The 21,407-nt window shown below is 44.1% G+C and overlaps 1 protein-coding gene across 2 annotated transcripts in view; it reads right to left on the bottom strand.

Annotated features, from left to right (window-relative positions):
* Window positions 1-10,110: 10,110 nt before the first annotated feature.
* The window catches only part of LOC135030795 (vomeronasal type-2 receptor 26-like), a 62,737-nt gene continuing 51,440 nt past the window's right edge, over window positions 10,111-21,407 (bottom strand). The window contains exons 4-5 of one of the 2 annotated variants that reach the window (XR_010238544.1): window positions 10,602-11,685; window positions 10,111-10,507 (exon numbers count right to left, since the gene is read on the bottom strand). Coding sequence is in view for 1 of the 2 variants with exons in the window: in XM_063954395.1 (XP_063810465.1) it covers window positions 10,784-11,685 (902 nt within the window). In the remaining variant the exon portion in view is untranslated. Of the gene's footprint in view, window positions 11,686-21,407 lie in introns of both variants that reach the window. The other variant, XM_063954395.1, reaches the window with a different exon arrangement.

Raw genomic sequence — 21,407 nt, 5'->3', positions numbered from 1 at the left:
ATTTGCTTTAAACCTTCTGCATTCAGCCATCAACTTATCACCAAGATATATCTGTGTTGCCAAAGACTTTTTATCATTACCTTGGATTCAGTTACCGTTTATCATTTCATTTCTGCTACGTCCCATCTATTATTATATTATTGTTCTGCGACTTTTATGTTTATTAAACATATGCGCAGGATTTTATTCAGTCTCCACGTTTCATGCGTCATTCCAATACTGACCCACTAGTGCCCCCCCCGGGAACAGACTAAATCAGAATCCTGACAGCCTGACAACTCCAATACACGGTAATGATTTTAGTTGTTTCCTGGGGTGATTTTGTATGTGGGATTTTTTTTTTGGGTAGTGCACATGATCACAAGGTGAGAAATATATCAATAGGATTGTTAATGTCAGTGAGAGATAAGTAATTACTTTATACAGATCTCATGCGGTAGATGGAATAATGTTCATATTTCTGCTATAATCTAATATCATAGATGTTTATTTTCATAGAAGCAGATAATATTATAAATGTTGTGTCTCATTCATCAGTATGGAATCACATAAAGATTATTATTTATTATTATTATTATTACTACTACTACTACTATTTTTATTATTATTATTATTATTACTACTACTACTACTACTACTACTATTACTATTATTATTACTATTATTATTGTTATTATTATTATTATTATTATTATTATTGATGTTATTATTATTATTATTATTATTATTATTATTATTGTAGAAGTACAGTACAGTACAGTATTATTGTTATTATTATTATTATTATTATTATTGTAGAAGTACAGTACAGTATTATTATTATTATTATTGTAGAAGTACAGTACAGTATTATTATTATTATTATTATTATTATTATTGTAGAAGTACAGTATTATTATTATTATTGTTATTATTATTATTGTTGTAGAAGTACAGTATTATTATTATTGTAGAAGTACAGTACAGTATTATTATTATTATTATTGTAGAAGTACAGTATTATTATTATTATTATTATTATTATTATTGTAGAAGTACAGTACAGTATTATTATTGTAGAAGTACAGTACAGTATTATTATTATTATTATTATTATTATTATTGTAGAAGTACAGTACAGTATTATTATTATTATTATTGTAGAAGTATAGTATTATTATTGTAGAAGTACAGTACAGTATTATTATTATTATTCTTATTGTTGTAGAAGTACAGTATTATTATTGTAGAAGTACAGTACAGTATTATTATTATTATTATTATTATTATTGTAGAAGTACAGTACAGTATTATTATTATTATTAATATTGTAGAAGTACAGTACAGTATTATTATTGTAGAAGTACAGTACAGTTTTTTTATTATTATTATTATTATTATTATTATTATTGTAGAAGTACAGTACAGTATTATTATTATTATTATTATTATTATTATTATTGTAGAAGTACAGTACAGTATTATTATTATTATTATTGTAGAAGTACAGTACAGTATTATTATTATTATTAATACTGTAGAAGTACAGTACAGTTTTGCAGTGGACAGGGCATTGCCCTTTGTGTTAGGATTCTTATTGTTCTTTCTTTTTAGGAGACAAAGGGGGTAATTCAGACCTGATAACTGCTGTGTGTTTTCGCACAGCGGGCGATCAGGTCCAAAATGCGCATGCATATGCACCGAATTGTCAGGTGCGTTGCACGGGTACAAAGCGGATCACATCTCAGCGATGGGTTTGTGCGACAGATCTGTTGGCACGGGCGATCACAAGGAGATTGACAGGAAGAGGGCATTTGTGGGTGTCAACTGACCATTTTCATGGAGTGTCTGGAAAAGCGCAGGCATTTCCAAGCATTTGCAGGGAGGGTTTCCGGTCCCGGACAGGCTGAAGTGATCGCAGCGGCTAAGTACGTCCTGGGCTGCACAGAAACTGCACAAAATCTGTATGTACAGCTCTGCTACACATGCGTTCGCACACTTACACAGCTAAAATACACTCCCGCTGTAGGCGGCGACTATCTAAACGCAGCGCTGCAAAAATTGCTTTTTAGTGATAAGGTCTGAATTAGCCCCAAAGAGTTTAATAGCTTGGCCCACTCTTTCTTAGTAAACTGCTCTAGTTGTCTTAAGTTGGTTCCAATATATAGATAGACAGTCCATAGGTCGACAACATATGGTCGCCAGTCAAAACATAGACTGACTCAAAAGGTCGACATGAAAAAGTCTGACACACATATGGTCGACACATGTTTTTAAATGTTTTTCTTGCTATACAGATGGGTCCTCCATTTTCTTGACTGTTTCTGCGCCTAGACAGAGGTTTAGTCACGCTTAGGTGATAGCTTAGCTTGCTGAGTTTAATCACGGACAGGCGCGTTGAGGCGATACTAGATACTCAGCATGCATTACACATATCCACCACTGGGTGGCTAATGCTCCACTAATCCAGTACTTTAGATCGTATAGCGGCGGATTGATCTACAGCTCTGACAAATGGTCAGTGACGACTGTAATGTTAATAGATGGTGACCAATGGTCAGACAGTGAGAGTTCTCAAAATAAATAGCTTATACAGACACAAACGATCATGTTAAATCACTTGTGTATGCAGACGCAAGATTGTGTATGCAGACACAACTAACTGTGGCCCTCATTCCGAGTCATTCGCTCTGTATTTTTCATTTCATCGCAATGAAAATCCGCTTAGTACGCATGCGCAATATTCGCACTGCGACTGCGCCAAGTAATTTTACAATGAAGATAGTATTTTTACTCACAGCTTTTTCATCTCTCCGGCGATCGTAGTGTGATTGACAGGAAATGGGTGTTAATGGGCGGAAACACGGCGTTTTAGGGGCGTGTGGATGAAAACGCTACCGTTTCCAGAAAAAACGCAGGAGTGGCTGGAGAAACGGGGGAGTGTCTGGGCGAACGCTGGGTGTGTTTGTGACGTCAAACCAGGAACGACAAGCACTGAACTGATCGCAGATGCCGAGTAAGTGTGGAGCTACTCTGAAACTGCTAAGTAGTTTGTTATCGCAATATTGCGAATACATCGTTCGCAATTTTAAGAAGCTAAGATTCACTCCCAGTAGGCGGCGGCTTAGCGTGTGTAACTGTGCTAAAATCGCCTTGCGACCGATCAACTCGGAATGATGGCCCGTGTAAAAGGAAGAATGTACAATGCATAAACACCGTGCTGTTGAAATACATGTATGAGCGTTCAAGTCCCCTAAGGCATAAACCAACACTAATGGGAAGGGGTCGCTCTTTGCAGTACGTAGATACCAGTTAGTTAAGAAATATTGGGCTCACATGGGCCCACATTTGGAAAAGGAGGGAAATGGACATTTGTCTCCATTACATATAAGCGTATGAGGATTGTAGATTTCTTTGGAACAAATACATACTACAAAATAGAGTGTGACATTTTTTAAATGTGTATGAAGAGAACACCAAGAATGTGTTGTATATTTATTACTAATGAAACAAATAATGCATAAGAAGTGGTTCATAGAGATGTCCTGGTTAGTGAAAACCCAGCTAATTGGTTTAGCGGGATCAAAGGATAGATTGTTAGAGTTGTGATGTTTTTTTTATAAAAAATTGTTGGCTTAGCAATTTGCATATATCTGTGTTTTAAGATACTATTCTGTTTCTTTTCACCTTGCGAAGAGTCTATCAACTCAAGACTCGAAACCTCCATGTTTAAGAAACTACAGAAGAGCTTGGCAAGAAGTAGCCGTGAGCAGTCTACCTTAATGGATATGATGTGAACGGTCATTGCCTTCCGTGGGATAGAGTGACAAGCACGGTCCTATGGGAACAAAGCCTTTAGCACCATTATAGCCTGACTGTTTGCCTAGACTCGTTAGGTAGAGATTTTTGTAATGCCTTGTAGCTCATCTGTAATGTCATATTATTATGAAAAGGAGGGACTGAGAGAGATGTGTTTAGCTTAACCTGCTATCAGCCATTTTGTATAAGTAGCAGCCATGTTGTAGTGAATAAGGAAGATGCTTTGTTAAGAAACCATAAGAATGCTGACATTTCATAGTTAGTTCATTCAGTAAGAAGCAAAGTCATAGCTATAGTCTTGGAAATATGTTATTAGACAGTGTCTCTTGTGTTTAGACTTCTTCTGAAGGGGGTCAGCTAGGGAGGATTTCTGAGAGAAGATGCATTTTGTTTTACTATGTGACGTGTATCAAGTGTCCATGCAAGTAACTTTCTGCTATATAACGCCCTGTTGAATAAACAAGCTTTAGTCTCATCTTGCCGACATAACCCTGTGTGTTGTCTGCTTTCTGGGATTCCCAATCGATTGGTAAACAAACGGTATCAAACAGACAATTGAAGGGAATTGATAGGAGGAGGCTTATCTCCGACACCAGCCGATTGAAGTTGTTGGATATGAAGAGGTCATGTATGGATGTTAGTTTGTTACAAACAGAGCGTGCATTCCATAAGGCACATTGTAGTGATCTGGAGGGTGATGGAAGACATGGGATGTTTATGAGGTTAGCTGGATTTCTATGTTGCTGGGAATCAGGTGAATGTGAGCGATGCACGTGGCTTGGTCCTGGATTTGGTGAAATGTCACCAGCTATCAGAAGCAGAAGAGAGAGATAAATGTGGGTGTCAGAGGTTTGTGAAAGTTTTTTATGGTGAGAGGTTGTAGATGTTATTCTCAATGAGTATAGGGAAGTACAAAGCTCATGAGTGCTAATAAGAGGGGAGTGTAGAATTGAGGGGGCAATATGTACAGAGGGGAGAGTTGCTGGGAGACTGAATGATGCAATGGTCTTTATGAATACTCCATGAAGAGCAATGCAGAAGATCAATTTGTGGGACATTGTTTGAGATGAAACCAGAGTTATCTAGGCTGAGAGTGTAAGGTTTCAATTGTTAGAGTATAAAGCTCAGGTGCCTATTACTGGTGTTGTTCTGCTGGATGTTATCTGTGCATGATAGAGTAAAATGATAAACTGGTATGTACAGTCACATGCAAATCCCAATGTAACTGGTTTTATACAGAATTGGTTGCATTCTGTTCTTAGAGGTCATGAGGATTATAGTTGGAAAGATATATACATACGCTGACATGCACAGATGATTTTGATTGGGAATAAAAGGAAGGGTGGTTGTTTTTCTGCAACGTTGGTGGGATGTTTCCTTCTATTTTCATCCTGGTAAGCCCTGGATAAGTCTACAGTATATTGTGTTATTTTCTTAACTCTTCTAAGACAACCCAGATCATCCCGGCTGATCAGCCTAGCATCTTTCCTTATGAGTGAAAAGTATCCATGTGTGTCTGGTAATTGCAATCAGGGCCTAACACCCCACCCCCAGTTACAGAGCATGCCATAAAACTTAACTAAAACAAACACTGAGACAGTAGTTACCAACTATTCCAAAGTTGCAATAAAGTATCATCCTAGAATACAATATTGATCTGGGTGGGAAGAGCAAGTAACAGGCTCGGATGGGGACCACTGCTTTGAAGTCAGATATCTCCGGTTCCCCAGGGCCGATTTTCAAAAATCTGGTACCCCTGGAAAGAGGAGACCCTCAGCTATCAGTCTAGGGTGCTTATACTCCTGGGGCCCTTGGACAAGAGCCCACTGAGCCCATACAAAAATACGGCCCTGTCTGCAGATTGTCCCAGCACGTGGCCGGCTCTGTCTCTCACCGACTGTAGCGAGTCCTCATCAGTCCCACACTCTATGCAGCCGCGTAGTCAGTGTATGCGTAAGGCCGGGCCTGTTCGGGCAATCTCCCTAACTTGTACTCTCAGTGGTCTGTGAGTGGCGTGCTGTTATTGTTGTTGTAGGTGATGTCAAGTGTTGTTAAAATGAACCCTACAATGTACAATCCCTCGGACTGTGAAGTGAAGAGTGGTATTCGATTCTTGACTGTGCAGAAAGTGACCTCTGGCAAAATTAAAGGTGATGTGAGAAAGTGGAGTGAAATGTTCAATAATGGACAAACAAACATGACTGAGCGAGATCGATTGGAAGGTCCAGTCCCTTCTACTGTGTCTCAATCTGATGTAGTAATAACAATAGGATGGTGGAGGATTATATAATCACAATGTACAAATTAGCATTTTACCCAGGGGGTTATTCAGAGATGTTAGCAAACCAAAATAGTTAGCAATTGAGCTACAGTAAACCATGCTACACTGCAGGTGGGATAGATGTAACATGTGCAGAGAGGGATAGATTTGGGTGGTTTATATTTTTTTCTGTGCAGGGTAAATACTGGCTGCTTTATTTTTACACTGCAATTTAGATTTGAGCACACTCCATGCAAATCCAACTTTGTGCACCTTACATCTGTCACACCTGCAGTGCACACAGGGGCGAAGGGGGCAGCAATGGTGCCGCAGCGGGATAAGGAGGAGAGGTGCCATGCGGCCCGAAGGCGCGAACGCCGGGGGAGGGGGGGTTGGCCGCAGGGAGGCGGGACCCCCTCCCCTTTTCGTCACCTGCAGGGAGCCCTGGGCCAGTAAAAGGTGCGGCCCAGAGGCGGGGGGGGGGGGTGAGGAGGGAGAGGCAGATAAAAGCAGCAGCCGGGGGAGAGGGAGTTAATAGCTCCATTTTCCCCACATAGGAAAGGAAGCCCACCCACCCACCCGCCCTGAGTTGCCAAGGAACAGGGTCGGTAGTAGCTAGGACAGGGGAACGGGCCAAGGGAGCGCAGGACTTAGGCAGTTTTTTTTTTCATCACTTGCTAATAAATGACACGTTGTGAGAAGTTATTACGGTGTTTTGTTTTATCGCAATAATCATGGTTTGGTGTAAATCGCTTGTATTTTCTTGTCACAGCGGGTTGCGGGGAAGCAGCGGTGCACAAGGCATGGTAAGGGGGATTGTCAGAATGCCTCGCATAAGTCACCAATTAGTAGGCCGTACGCCTGGTTGCAGCTAAATGCGGCAGGGGCCATACGGGTTGCGCGCCGTGGTAGGATGTTATGCGCATGGTAGCTGGTCCCCCAGCGCAGGGGGCGTGGTCCGTCGGCCCGCAAGTGCGGGCCGGGTACGCCTCAGGTGGGGAGGGGGCATGGCCGTCACCAGTAAGGTGGCGTAAGGCACGCCCCAGTCGTTTCTCTAAACAGCGGGAGAGCCGTGCACCGCTTCCTCTCCTTTTTACCCTGCAATGGTGTTTTTGGTATTAGGTGGAAATAAAGCTGTAACCATTTATTCTTTGCACAAAATAACAAGTCTCGTCTCCAGTTATTTGATTAGAGCAAGCCGGCAGGGCACCGGAAGGTCACCCTCTCCATCCTTAATGGTTTTGCCCAGTTGCAAACATTTTTGGTTTGCTAACAACTCTGAATAACTTCCACAGTCCTTTTGAATACCTTGTGGATAAAAGGTGATTTGGAGCCCCTTGTACAAACTCACTTTGGTGCTGCCCATCCTCCAGTGTGTATTCAGAAAGAGTCTTTAGCACAGATGGAAACCTTTTGAGCAATTTCTATAGGATAGTTAGAAAAAAATGTGGAAAAACTGATTAACTACAAACGTAAAATCAATTGCAAACTCTAGGAGGAAGACCTGTGCCACCAATTATAACAGAAACTTCTGTCCAGTTGGATTCCAGTGAGGATGAGCGAATATTGGCCCTCATTCCGAGTTGATTGCTCTCTATGGATTTTCACTGCGCAGCGATCACGGTGGCTAAACGTGGCTAATCTGCGCATGCGTATGCCCCATGTCGTACGGGTACAACAAATGACGTGGTTTTTCACAGGTTCTAGCGATGCTTTCAGTCGCACAGCTGAACGCAATGAGATTGACAGGAAGTGGGGAGTTTCTGGGTGGCAACTGACCGTTTTCAGGGAGTGTTTGAAAAAACGCAGGTGTGGCAGAGGTGTTCGCACTCCTGCTATGCTAAAATACACTCCCCCGTGGCTGGCGACTATGCATTTGCACGGATGCTAAAAGTAGCTTTCGAGCGATCAACTCAGAATGAGGGCCTTTGTGTGGTGTGGTGGTGGTGGTGGTGATGATGATGATGTTGATGATGATACTAACAATAGTAAGGAGGGTTATAATGAGGATTATGATGAGTCTGATATGTTCCAGATGTGATTAATAACAACACTGTTAAGCCCACTGTTGTCTAGGTTTGTTTGGACTTAAAGAAACCAAGCACTTTAGCCACAAAAGTGACAGATCCTGTTGCTGAAGTGCTTGGTTTGTTAAGCTGTGTTAGTTCATTTTACTATACAACATAAGGTACTTTTCTGGGCTGTACTTTCCTAGGGCATTGTTTGTGGTTTCTGGGTTTTCCAGACCCATGTCTATATTTTTCTTTTCTCTGTGTTTATTTCTAATTATAACTGCTTCTCTGTTGTTAATGGTGCATGCCACTAATCAAATCATAAATCAATCAATCAATCAAATCAATCCATCAATGACATGCTTAACCTGGCTTCTTCTTCACTATATGTTTTCCAGGCTCAGGTAGTTTATTTTATCATAATTATAACTGCTTCTCCATTCTTATTGGTGAATGCTTCTATTTGAATCATTAATCAATAAAACAACTAATGCTTTACCGGGCTTCTACTACATAAATGTTATTAAATAAACCCTCCCTCCACTTACCTGAACTGGCCTCGGCCTCTGATGTAGTTCTTGATTAGTGAAAACATTCTGTGGGGTCAGATAGTTTATTGAACCGCCATCCTGACTGCTGTTGCTGTGCTGCAATGGTTCATAGATGTTCTGTAATCCTTTAAAGTAGAGATGAGCGGGTTTGGTTTTACTCGGATTTACTCGGATCTCAAAATGGCATCTTATTGGCTCACAGATGTCACGTGGTTTGGTTAACCCATAAGAAAAATCCGGATAAAACTGAACTGGCGGTAATTCTGGCGTTAAATCCGAACCGGCTCATCTCTACTTTAACGTAACCTCTGTGTGTTTGTGACTCTGCTCTGGCACTTCATTTAGCCAGACAGCTCACTGCAGCTTTTAGTCAATATTGGTGAACACTATTGTGTGGTGGTCAAAATTGATGGAAAACCGGGAGGAAATTAATGTATTTGATATTAGTAATACTGTGGGAACTAAAACAGTACCAAAAATAAGTCCAAATGACATGATATATGGTATAATTACGTGGATATAATATATTCAGACCCTGTCAGTGTGGCATTACCACCTGGGATCCCTGCCAATGGCTAATGTCACTTTCTATGTCACAGGAATTCAGGAAAGTAGAACATCTACATTTGGTATAAATGTATCCAATAAATGAAATTAGGCTCAAATACATTAACCTCAAATATAAAGTGTCGGGAAACTGCTTCAAATAAATTCATGTTTAATAGAAATGTGTTTATTGTTAGTTTTGTAATGGTGGCCTGGGTTTTAAAGTGTGTTCTATGCAACTACACATCGAAAGTTTTGCTTAATGGGTTGTCTCAAAGGGATACTGTAGATTTACTAAGACTTCTAAAAATGAAAAATGGAGGTGTTGCCCGTAGCAACCATTCAGATTCCAACTATCATTTCTCTTTTACATCCTAGAAAATGAGATACAAAACGTTATTGGCTGCTATGGGCAAAATCCCCAATTTCAATTTTAGAAGCTTTAGTAAATGTTCCCCATAGTGTTTCACAGTAGCTGCTCTATCACAATTATAGCCTGCTCAAGTGTAGAGATAATTACTAAAGTGGGCGTGAGTATATTCACTACATCTGTTACTGTGTTTATAAATTACAGGAATCGACACATTTGTTACCAGACTTCTTGCTATAATGTATCAAACGTCTACTTCAATGTCTGCCTTTATTACAGATGATGCAATATCTCTAACCATTGAATTTCATTATATATTTGTCATTTAAAAATATTTGCCCAAGTTTATGAGAATGGAGCATGTATAACAAATTGGTTTGTTAAATGTTGTCATGAATATCTTGTATTAGAAATCCCCCCTCTTTTCAGGCAATGTCTTATGTAATGTTGTAGAATATTATTAATACCTTTTCAAAATCTTTTGGATGATAATTTTAGATTCTTTCTTTTCAATAGGATGTTCAACATGAATGACCTTATACAAAGTTTCCATTTTACTCTTTATTTAGCACTTCTTATTATATTAATAACATGCAAATACAAAAAGCTATGTAATAATATATACATTGTAGACACAAGTGATTGGACACTGACGGCAGATAGATCAGCGAGATTTTATTGGCATCAGTACTTTTTAGGTCCACTACGTGCAGTGATTACTGCAGACACCCTGCTTGGCAAATTGACCACAAGCTCCTGGACAACAGCAGGCGGTATGTTTTGCCATTCCGCCTTAAGGACAGTGACCAGTGGTGACAATGAAGGTCAAGTCGACCTAGAAAACACACGTCATTCCAATTTATCCCAGAGGTTCCCAGTAGGGTTACGATCTGGACTCCATTCAGGTGGCCACATTTTCTGTATACCAGCCCAGCATCGCCCTGGAAACATGACAGGTGGCATTGTCGCCCTATAAAACATTTGTCATTTCAGTAGAACTGGCACAATGTAGGGAGCACAGAGTTATCGAGAACATCTCTATACTGGTTTTCTCCATGTTATACCTTCACAAACATGTGTCTGCAGCAGGAGCACACCATTCGCCTTAGTCGGGGGTGTCCAATCACTTTTGTCCTCAAAGTGTATTTTCTTATTGTAACCTGCTGCAAATAGATATAAATGTTCACTACAAGAGAAGAATATCATTTATAATTTAAAAAGACAAAAACATTAATTAGCTCTACAATTATCCTTTCCCTAGGAGGTGTCTTTTACTGTTAATTTCAGGTCTCAGTAGAATATTGTAGCATTTAGGGAAAAATATACAGCTCATTACTCCAATGCCTGAAGCCAGAATGGCAAATATCTCTACAGTGACCATGTGTTTCCCCTTACTGCTCAGGTAGGCTGGTATAGCACAGACCCAAACACTGCAGAAAACCAGCAAGCTGAAGGTGATGTATTTGGCTTCATTAAAGATGTCAGGTAATGTTCTCACCATGAAAGCCAGAATAAAGCTCATAGCTGCCAGAAACCCCATGTAACCCAACATGAAATAAAAGGCAAGGGCAGAACCCTCATTACATTGGATGATAATCAACCTAGGATAAGTATTCCTATCATATTCTTGAAAGGGAGGAGAAACTGACAACCAAGTAGCACTGTTGAGAACTTGGACAGATGAGCAGATGAACACTACAGAATACGACAATTCAACACCAAGACATTTTCTCCAGGAGCATCCAGGTTTAGTGGCTTTGAAAGCAATGCAAACCATTACAGTCTTGGCCAGGACAGAAGACACGGCAATGGTGAATAGTATTCCAAAAGATATTTGGCGTAGCAAGCAGGTGATGTCCACTGGACGGCCGATGAACAGATGCACACAGAGTAGGCTCAGTTCGAGGGAGATGAGAAGAATGAAGCTTAGGTTTCTATTATTGGCTTTTACTATTGGAGTGTCCCGGAATGAAACAAATATTCCATTTATAAAGATGGTTAAGATAAAATATAGGACAGATAGTGCAGAAAATGCTATCGCTATCATGTCTGTCTTGTATGATAGAAAGTCTAATATTCTGGGAACACAAACATCTTTTTCCTCATTAGGCCAATCATCATCAGAGCACTTCTGGCAGTTTTCACTGTCTAAGAAAGTAAGAAAACAATGTTATGATAAGAAATAGTAATAATACTGTACATCTCACTTACCCAATGGTGTCATTAAGAAGCCTTGAGGAATAGTCCACTACAATATTTATCATAAGATTTCTGGCTGTGCTAGTAACTTATACATGAGTGTTATTCATTTGCTAAATCTATAGAGATGTAAATCTGAGATGTGTTAATATAAGTAAATATTACTCAATGGTTCTTGGCGTTACCCGAGGAGCATCCGTAGTAGATAAAGTAAAAAGTGACAGGACCTTATTTGTAGTTTATAAGATTCTACACACTGGAGGTGCAATCCAAATTTTGATCCCCTTAAGTAGCCACAATTCCCATGTGCCAAACATGCCTGGAATTTCTGTACTGGAAGTGCCATGGGTTCCACCCTCCAACATGCATGGTCCATGACTGGAAGTACTGCATAAATACTCACATAAGACAATAAAGGAGCTCATCAGTCACCGCAAGCACCACCAGTGTCTACGTAAACATCCAACACCTAGCAGCAGTCCTCTATAGACAGGACACACTCAGTAATGCTGCATGTTGTGTAGTAGTAGGGCAATGATGTCATTGCTAGGTGCCATAGGTACCTAGCAATAAATGTTGTATTTCAATTAAAGCCAACCATTCCTGTTCAATGAGAACATGCTCCTGGCAGCAATATGGACCATGGGAACAGGGTTATTAGCCACAGACAATATAGTGTATCATACGTTAGGCGCTGTTCCATGTGAGCCATGGAGTACATGTGCATGTGTCAACTTTCTGATCAATGTGGTGCATACTATAGTATTAAAATAAGGGATGTATTCATGTGACCGATGGGCACATAAGCTCCACCTACATCCCGCCCCCTCACTATCCCGACGGTCACATGACCTTCATCTACATCCTGCCCCCTCACTATCCCGACGGTCACATGACCTCCACCTACATCCTGCCCCCTCACTATCCCGACGGTCACATCACCTCCACCTACATCCTGCTCCCTCACTATCCCGACGGTCACAAAACCTCCACCTACATCCTGCCCCCTCACTATCCCGACGGTCATATTACCTCCACCTACATCCTGCCCCCTCACTATCCCGATGGTCACATTACCTCCACCTACATCCCGCCCCCACACTATCCTGACGGTCACATTACCTCCACCTACATCCCACCCCCGCAATATCCCGACGGTCACATTACCTCCACCTACATCCTGCCCCCTCACTATCCCGACAGTCACATTACCTCCACCTACATCCTGCCCCCTCACTATCCCAACGGTCACATTACCTCCACCTACATCCTGCCCCCTCACTATCCCGACGGTCACACAACCTCCACCTACATTCCGCCCCTGCACTATCCCGACGGTCACATTACCTCCACCTACATCCCGCCCCCGCACAATCCCAACGGTCACATTACCTCCACCTACATCCCGTCCCGCACTATCCCGACAGTCACTTTACCTCCACCTACATCCCGCCCCCTCACTATCCCGACGGTCACACAACCTCCACCTACATCCTGCCCCCTCACTATCCCTACGGTCACATGACTTCCACCTACATCCTGCCCCCTCACTATCCCGACGGTCACATTACCTCCACCTACATCCTGACCCCTCACTATCCCGACAGTCACATTACCTCCACCTACATCCTGCCCCCTCACTATCCTGACGGTCACATTACCTCCACCTACATCCTGCCCCCTCACTATCCTGACGGTCACATTACCTCCACCTACATCCTGCCCCCTCACTATCCCGATGGTCACATTACCTCCACCTACATCCTGCCCCTTCACTATCCCTACGGTCACATTACCTCCACCTACAGCCTGCCCCTCACTATCCTGACGGTCACATGACCTCCACCTACATCCCGCCCCCTCACTATCCCAACGGTCGGCATGCCGACCTACAGGGACTATTCCCACTTGTGGGTGTCCACGACACCCATAGAGTGGAAGTAGAACACGTGGCGACTTCAGGTCACCACCGAGCCCACAGCGTGGCGAGCGCAGGGATCCCACAAGGGGCTTGTTGCACTTGCCCCTCCCCGCCAGGATCCCGGCATCGGTATGGTGACCGCTGGTCAGTCATACCACACCCTTAAAATAATACATTTAATTAGTGCATAAAAATGTATCATGACATGACATGAATGAAGATAAAAAATAAATGATGAAATAATAATGAAAGAAATTAAAAAAGATAAAAAACACTTTCAAAGTTATGAGTTCATTTCTTTTTTTTAAAGTATAAATGCAGCAAAAGTTTCAGAACTAAAATGACTTTGTGAAAGAGTCATAATACTAAAAGGTATTGCAAATAGACGGATAATACCCCATGAGGAAGGTGAGAGCAGTGGGTGTTAGTGGAGTGCAGGGTGCCAGTATAGCATGTATTTGATCCTTCAACTTCTACCAGGTGAGGTCGAGTCCAGGTATGGTGAAAGTCCAGATAATGCAGGTAAGTTGGTCCATTGCGTTTTGAGACCTTTAGAGTCTCTTCTTCAAAGCTTGTACTCACCTGTCCGTGTTGTGTCCTTTTATTGTGTCCTGTGTTTGAGAATGAGGCAATGGGGCCTGTGACCGCCTACTTCTGGTTTCAGTTACCGGAAGTGACTATATAATGTGATCAGAGATTTACTCTATCTTATTCTGTAGACCAGCAGGGTCTGCGGTTAGCAGTTTTTACTTGAAAATGTCCTGGATTAGAGATCACAGTGATTATCAGTCCCATTTTCTGTGGGTATTTTCCGGAAATGGAGAAGGATACCAGAAGTTCTCCGGCAGCCATTTTGTTGAAGATTCATGTCCTCATTTTAGGCAGTTTGCTATTGTAACCCTCTCCCACTCGTCACCACCTGAGACACTAGAGTTACGAAATATTAGATACCAGCCGTGCCTCCACCCAAGCTGTTTATATACTGTGACAACACAGCCGGCGCGTTGTGTCGCACAGTGGTAACAGACATGCAGCTACTTCCCTAGCCCTGGTCTGACCCATGGACTACGCTGATTGTTGATTTGTATTTTGGCTATGTACTAGGCAATATTGTATTATATTGTATGATGTTATTGTTACAAGGGTACAGTTATGTTTTCGATGTATATATATGAATGTATTGGTTATTGGGTTATAGTTTGTAAAATAATGTTCCCCCCAATGTGACTGCGCAGATAACCTGTGTGTTTGCTGTTGTGTAGATACAGCCAGTCTCAGATGTCAGGCCATTCAACCCCCCCTCATTCTTCCCCACACAATGGATTCCAGGCCACACAATCAGATTAAGTAAGGTTACTTTAGTTAACATCTATTGTGACCTATGAATTGTCGTGTAGAATTGGATCACAGAAGTGTGCTGAGCTGTTTATAACCCATTCTGTTCAATAAACCACTGTTGGTTTTTCATCTACCACCGTGACTGAGTGATTTTGAACCCAGTATCCTCACATTTGGCGTCAGCAGTGGGATCACTCAAGACACCAGCAGAAAGGAATAAACCACAGCAGGCAATGGATTCTGCCCCGCTATGCTACCGATACATCAAGAAGGATCAACTACAGGACCTCTGTCGAACAAGACGGATTGAGTTTAATGCATCGGACACCAGAGCAGTCTTAATGGCAAAGCTATCTGAATGGGACCAAGAACACCCTGGGCAGGAGGATGATGAGGAGGAATACATCCCAGAGCAGGCCGAGGGTCAAGGAACCACTGGAACTGCTACAACGAGCCCTGCACTGGCCGTTGGAAGTACAGACCAGTTGCGGGAGTTGCTGGCAGCACTAGGACAAGGAGCATCAGTACTGGGAGCCGCATTGGGGGCGCAGACCGGTATAACCGCCCCGGCAGTAGCGGTAAGGCAGACATCCCGGCTGAGGTATAATGAGGTCCCACCTTTTGATGAGGTCAGTTCGGATATTGATACTCATTTGCAGATGTTTGAATCTGTTATGATAATGCATGGAATTGAGGCAGCAGAGTGGCCTCAATATTTGGTACCCAGTCTGAGAGGGCGGGCACTGGAGGCATTCCATGCCCTGAGTCCAGAGCAGATCCTGGTATATGAGGAGGTACGGAGTGTGCTGCTTGCCAGATATGCGGTGACCGCTGAATCGTATCGCATAAAGTTTCGGTCTATGGCGCGGAAAGGAGATGCCTCATTTATAGAGTTCAATAACTTGCTGCGGAGGAACTGTGATAAGTGGCTGGCTGTGAAGAATGCCCTTACTGTAGCAGACATTAAAAATGCTTTTATATGGAGCAGCTGCTAAACAAGATGCCTCCAGAGATCAGGGAGTGGGTGGCAGACCGGAACCCTACCACTCCGGAAAAAGCAGCACACCTACCAGATGAGTTCATAGCTAACAGGCCTCGGTGGAGAGGTGCCAATACAGAGGAGAGGACAACCCTCCGACGGCCCCAGCAGGATCGTGATCTACCATTGCTCCCCCACCGTCCGGACCCAATACATACCCCAGCTTCCCTAGCCAGAAATTCAAGGTCTCGGGGACCAGCGTCACCTGCAAGCCGACGCTGCTACAACTGTGACCAGGTGGGGCATTTACTTCGTGACTGTACACGGGTAAGACGGCTATTCCCAGGTACCCAATCTGCCATGTCGCGGGTGGCTGTGTGCCACGAATCATTTGGAACGGGCGAGGCGGACTACTTTCCTGATGCACCAGAGGTGGAGGAAGTAGCATACCAAGTAGAGGTGGTAGCAGCTATTGGGAAATCCACCCCGGATAATATGAAGACCCACCTACAACCTGTAAAAGTTAATGGGAAGGAGCTGCAAGGGTTGAGAGACTCTGGAGCTTCTATCACCCTTATCCGGCCAGAATTAATTCCCACCTGCCAAATACTGAAGAAAAGGAAAGTTAAAATTTCCATGGCAGGAGGGCAAATCACTGTAATACCTATGGCAAGGGTACACCTGGACTGGGGCCTGGACTCTGGAGAGGTAAATGTGGGACTTTTGGATGGATTACCCACTCACGTCATTCTGGGCAATGATCTGAGTGCTGGATTGGCTAGTTACTTTGTGGGAGCTATCACCCGAAGCCAAGCACAAGCATTGGAGACAGTGCATGAGGACCCTCTCATGCCAGCACCAGGAGTCTCTGTGGAAGTGACAGCCACAAACCCTGAACCGTTGGCGGTGAGTAACCCTGTACCAGACTTGCCTGACTGTGATGAGAATCTGGGGGAAGTAGATAGGGTAGCCTTTAGGGAAGCCCAACGGACCGACCCCTCCCTAGCTAGCCTCCGCAGGGCAGCGGGACAAACAGATTGGGGACCTCAGGAGGATCGCATTATGTGGGAGGAGGGGAGACTGTACCGGGTGCCAGCAAAAGCAGACCCATTAGAGCCCGGGTCCTAAGAAAACAGTTGTTTGTTCCACAGCAGTACCGTGCCCGGTTGCTAGCCCTTGCCCATGACATTCCCTTAGCAGGCCACTTAGGGGTTCGGAAAACCCATGCCCGGCTGCTGCGACATTTCTTCTGGTCTGGGGTTAACCAGGAGGTAAAACAGTATAGAGAGTCATGTGAGGTCTGCCAACGCCTCGGGGGACCCCCACGCCGGGTTCCCCTACAACCCATGCCTGTCATAAGTGAGCCATTTAAGAGAGTGGCCATGGACATTGTGGGGCCTTTTAAAAAACCGAGCCGAACAGGAAAGAGATACATACTGACTGTAGTTGATTACGCGACTAGATACCCTGAGGCAGTGGCACTGGCATCCATAGATGCTGAACATATCGCCCAGGCTCTTATGGATATTTTTAGTCGCGTAGGATTTCCCCAAGAAGTAGTTACTGATCAGGGTATGCAATTTCAAGGGGAATTGCTGCAGACAGTATGGGACAACTTTGGGGTCCATCCCTTACGCACCACCCCTTATCACCCCCAGACTAATGGTCTCTGTGAGAGATTCAATTCGACCCTAAAGCAGTTGCTGCGGGCATTTGATGAATCGGAGGGGGGAGACTGGGAGATGTCCTTGCAACAGCTATTATTCGCGTACCGCGAAGTGCCGCAGGATTCAACCGAATTTTCTCCTTTTGAGTTACTATATGCCCGAAGGGTAAGGGGACCACTTGTCCTAGTCAGGGAAAGCTGGGAAGGGTCATTTCAGGAACCTGAGGTTCCCATCTTGGAATATGTAGTCCAAATGAAGGAGAAACTGCACAGGCTGATGCAGCTTGCGCATGACCACACCCTGGGTGCGCAGGAAAGACAGTGCCGGTACTATAACCAACGAGCGCAGGACAGGGAACTAGAGGTTGGACAGAAAGTGATGGTGCTAGTACCTGCCCAAAAGCATAAGTTACAGGCGACCTGGGCAAGGCCTTATACTGTAGTGGATCGGCAGGGACGGGTAGATTACATTATTGCCCTAGACCAAACAGGGAAGCGGGTGGGTACCTACCACATAAATAGGTTAAAGAAATATGTCACCAGGGAGATAGGGGCGGTGGCAATCTGTTGCCCATCTATGGATGACCCAGAGACTGACCCCATCACTGACATTCTAGCAGCCACCAAGAGGGACCTAGGAGTGGAGGCGGTGCCCATAGGCTCACAATTAACCGAAACCCAGGCCCTACAGATGAGGGAGGTATTGGAGGTAGAGAGGCCACAATTCACAAGCAGGCCAGGGCGCACTCATGTAGTGGCCCATCATGTCAACACCGGGGAGGCTCAGCCAACTAGGCAACCCGCTTATCGGGTGAACCCCAGGGTGATTGATATGATCAATAGGGAGGTAGATGAAATGCTGGCGCTTGGTGTTATTGTACCGTCCCATAGTCCCTGGGCCGCCAGCGTAGTCCTAGTGCCCAAGAAAGATGGCAGTACCCGCTTCTGCGTGGACTATAGGAGGCTGAACGAGGTGACAGTGACAGACGCATACCCCATGCCCCGGGTAGATGAGTTGTTAGACAGGTTGGGAATGGCACGCTATGTATCCACTCTGGATCTTAGCAAAGGATACTGGCAGATACCCCTTACCAGGGAGGCACAGGAGAGGTCTGCATTCAGCACCCCATTTGGGATCTTTGAATTTACTGCCATGCCCTTTGGGATGAAGAATGCCCCAGCCACCTTTCAGCGTACCATAGATCACCTACTGACAGGGTGTCAGGACTTTGCCCAGACATACCTTGATGACATAGCCATTTTTTGTCAGACATGGGAGGAGCATCTGCAGCATGTGGCCCAGGTGTTGGCACGGATCAGCAAGGCAGGGTTAACAATCAGACCTGACAAATGTCAGATGGGGATGGCAGAGGTGTTGTACCTCGGGCATAGGGTTGGCGGAGGCCATATTCGTCCAGAGCCAGCTAAAATTGAGGCCATCCTGAAATGGCCTCGGCCCACTAACCAAAAGCAGGTACAGGCCTCCCTTGGAACAGCAGGGTACTACCGTAAATTTGTGCCCCAGTACAGCACCATTGCCAAACCCCTGACTGACCTAACGACAAAAAAGTACACCCGACAAATTGACTGGAGCCCAGAGTGTGAGCAGGCTTTTTACCAGCTGAAGGACATTTTGTCCCAATCCCCAGTGTTAGCAGCCCCCGACTTCCGCCGGCGGTTCATTGTGCAAACAGATGCCTCGGGTTGTGGAATAGGAGCTGTGTTGAGCCAAGTAGGGGAGGATGGTTGTGAACACCCAGTTGCCTTTCTCTCCCGAAAACTTATGGACCGTGAGATAGCCTATGCCACTATTGGAAAGGAGTGCCTGGCCATAGTCTGGGCACTCAAGAAATTGCAGGCATATGTGTACGGGCGCGAGTTCTCAGTGGTAACAGACCACAGTCCCCTTAGTTGGTTACAGCGCACTGCCGGAGACAATGGACGACTGCTGAGATGGAGCTTAGCCCTACAACTATACAATTTCTCTATCTCTCACAAAAAGGGCAGAGATCACGGGAACGCAGATGGCCTGTCCCGTCAGCAGGAACCAGACCCAGCGCCGAGCAAGCCCAGGAAACCCCTCGCTACAAATACCCAGGGTACAGGAGAATACCATTACTCTCAGCAAGCTTAAGCCACCCAGGACACCGGGCTTGGAAGTAGAGGGAGGAAATGTGACAACACTAAACCACTGTTGGTTTTTCATTTACCACCGTGACTGAGTGATTTTGAACCCAGTATCCTCACATATACTTTCTGTATAGTAGGGCTAGCTTGGGAAAGCCCTTTGTTAATGTTTCCCTTCTTTTTAGTGTATGCACCTACCAAATGGTGATCTAATGTTGGTATTCTTCATTTTCTAGCTCCTATTCGGAAACCTTCCACCGGAATCACAAGTTACAGGTAAGTGTTAAAAGATCAATAATACAATACCCCTTACTAGGGAATAAATCTGCCACCGTAGAATATTTTATAGAAGTAATGGTAAATAGTAGGTTAGTCTATGCCCTCCCCTCTATACAATTAAATTGCATGCATTACAAAAAAAACCTTGGATCCTAAAACAACTCTGTAAAGGAAAGGTACCGTGGTATTCACTGCACATACAGTTAATAGTTTAGCAGAATAGTCTATTCAGTTATACTGTTGGTGAACATGTTGGGGCCCAGGATAATTAGATAATTTCAGGTTCATTTGTGGTAATTATATTATGGCAGTCAACTTCCTGTATTGCTAGGTGCTAATGCACCGACATTTATCCTACTAAAGGGAATTGGTACTTCCTTGTGAGTAGAGAACTGTACTTAAATATCCACAGTCTCTGATGGTTGTGTTCCTGCCAGATCTAGTAGTCGGTACTTTAATCGGGCATAAAGTGGCTCCTACTTTACCATTGTGCGGTAGACGATCAGCGATATCTCTGGGGAGGGGATAAGCAGTGCTCCTCAGTGCTCCTATGACGGGGGTATTTTATCGGTGAAGGGAGGTATGGGTCAGACACTAGGATACAGTTAAGGTTTATCACCTGGATTTTAATGGATTTTAATGTCTTTCCATTCAGCATTATGGTGACCTAGCAGCCTTTCCGTATCAGTTCTGGAAAGAGTTCCTTCCTCGGGTATTATGGGGCACTGTGTGTGATCATGTATACGTATACTGTGATAATGATATTATTATACTGTACTCCTACTTCTCTTGTTCATCGGAGTAGTGTTCCTCAGCATAAGTCTAGAACTGTAAAGGATGTCCTGGCTTTAGACTCCTATGCATTGCTGTCTCTACTCCCTAGGCTGAAGAGGAGGGGCTGTTGCCAGTTACTTACAGTCATAGCCACAGCATCCTCCCTGTGCAGCCAAATGGAGGTCGTCCTGGGAGTTCAACCCCTCTTTGTATCCAGTAAAATGGGAGGAGTCTAGGCTCGGCCCAGCCCTCTTGAGAGTAATACCTAGACAGCCTCTAGTCTACTATATCCGATCCTTGCCAGAGTCCTCCTTTCTGTGGTGACACTTATGCCCCTGGACTCCTCCCCCGACTTGCTCGTACCCCAACTATATCCCTTATTCAGCCGGTAAGTGTCCCCTCTCTCTCTCGTAGGCACTCACTATTGTCTCCGCTACTGCACTTCCACCCGTCGCGGGGGGAACAACAGCAATCCACCGCTATGCTGTGTACCTTGGCCTGCACTAGCTGGAGCTGACGGGCAGGCGGATGGAATCTCCGGGGTATAGCGGGGTTGTTTGCTGGCGATACTCCGGTACCACGGTTCA

Source organism: Pseudophryne corroboree, chromosome 1 (genome assembly GCF_028390025.1).
Source record: "Pseudophryne corroboree isolate aPseCor3 chromosome 1, aPseCor3.hap2, whole genome shotgun sequence".
Classification (NCBI taxonomy): domain Eukaryota; kingdom Metazoa; phylum Chordata; class Amphibia; order Anura; family Myobatrachidae; genus Pseudophryne; species Pseudophryne corroboree.
This window is presented reverse-complemented; position numbering and strand designations above follow the sequence as displayed.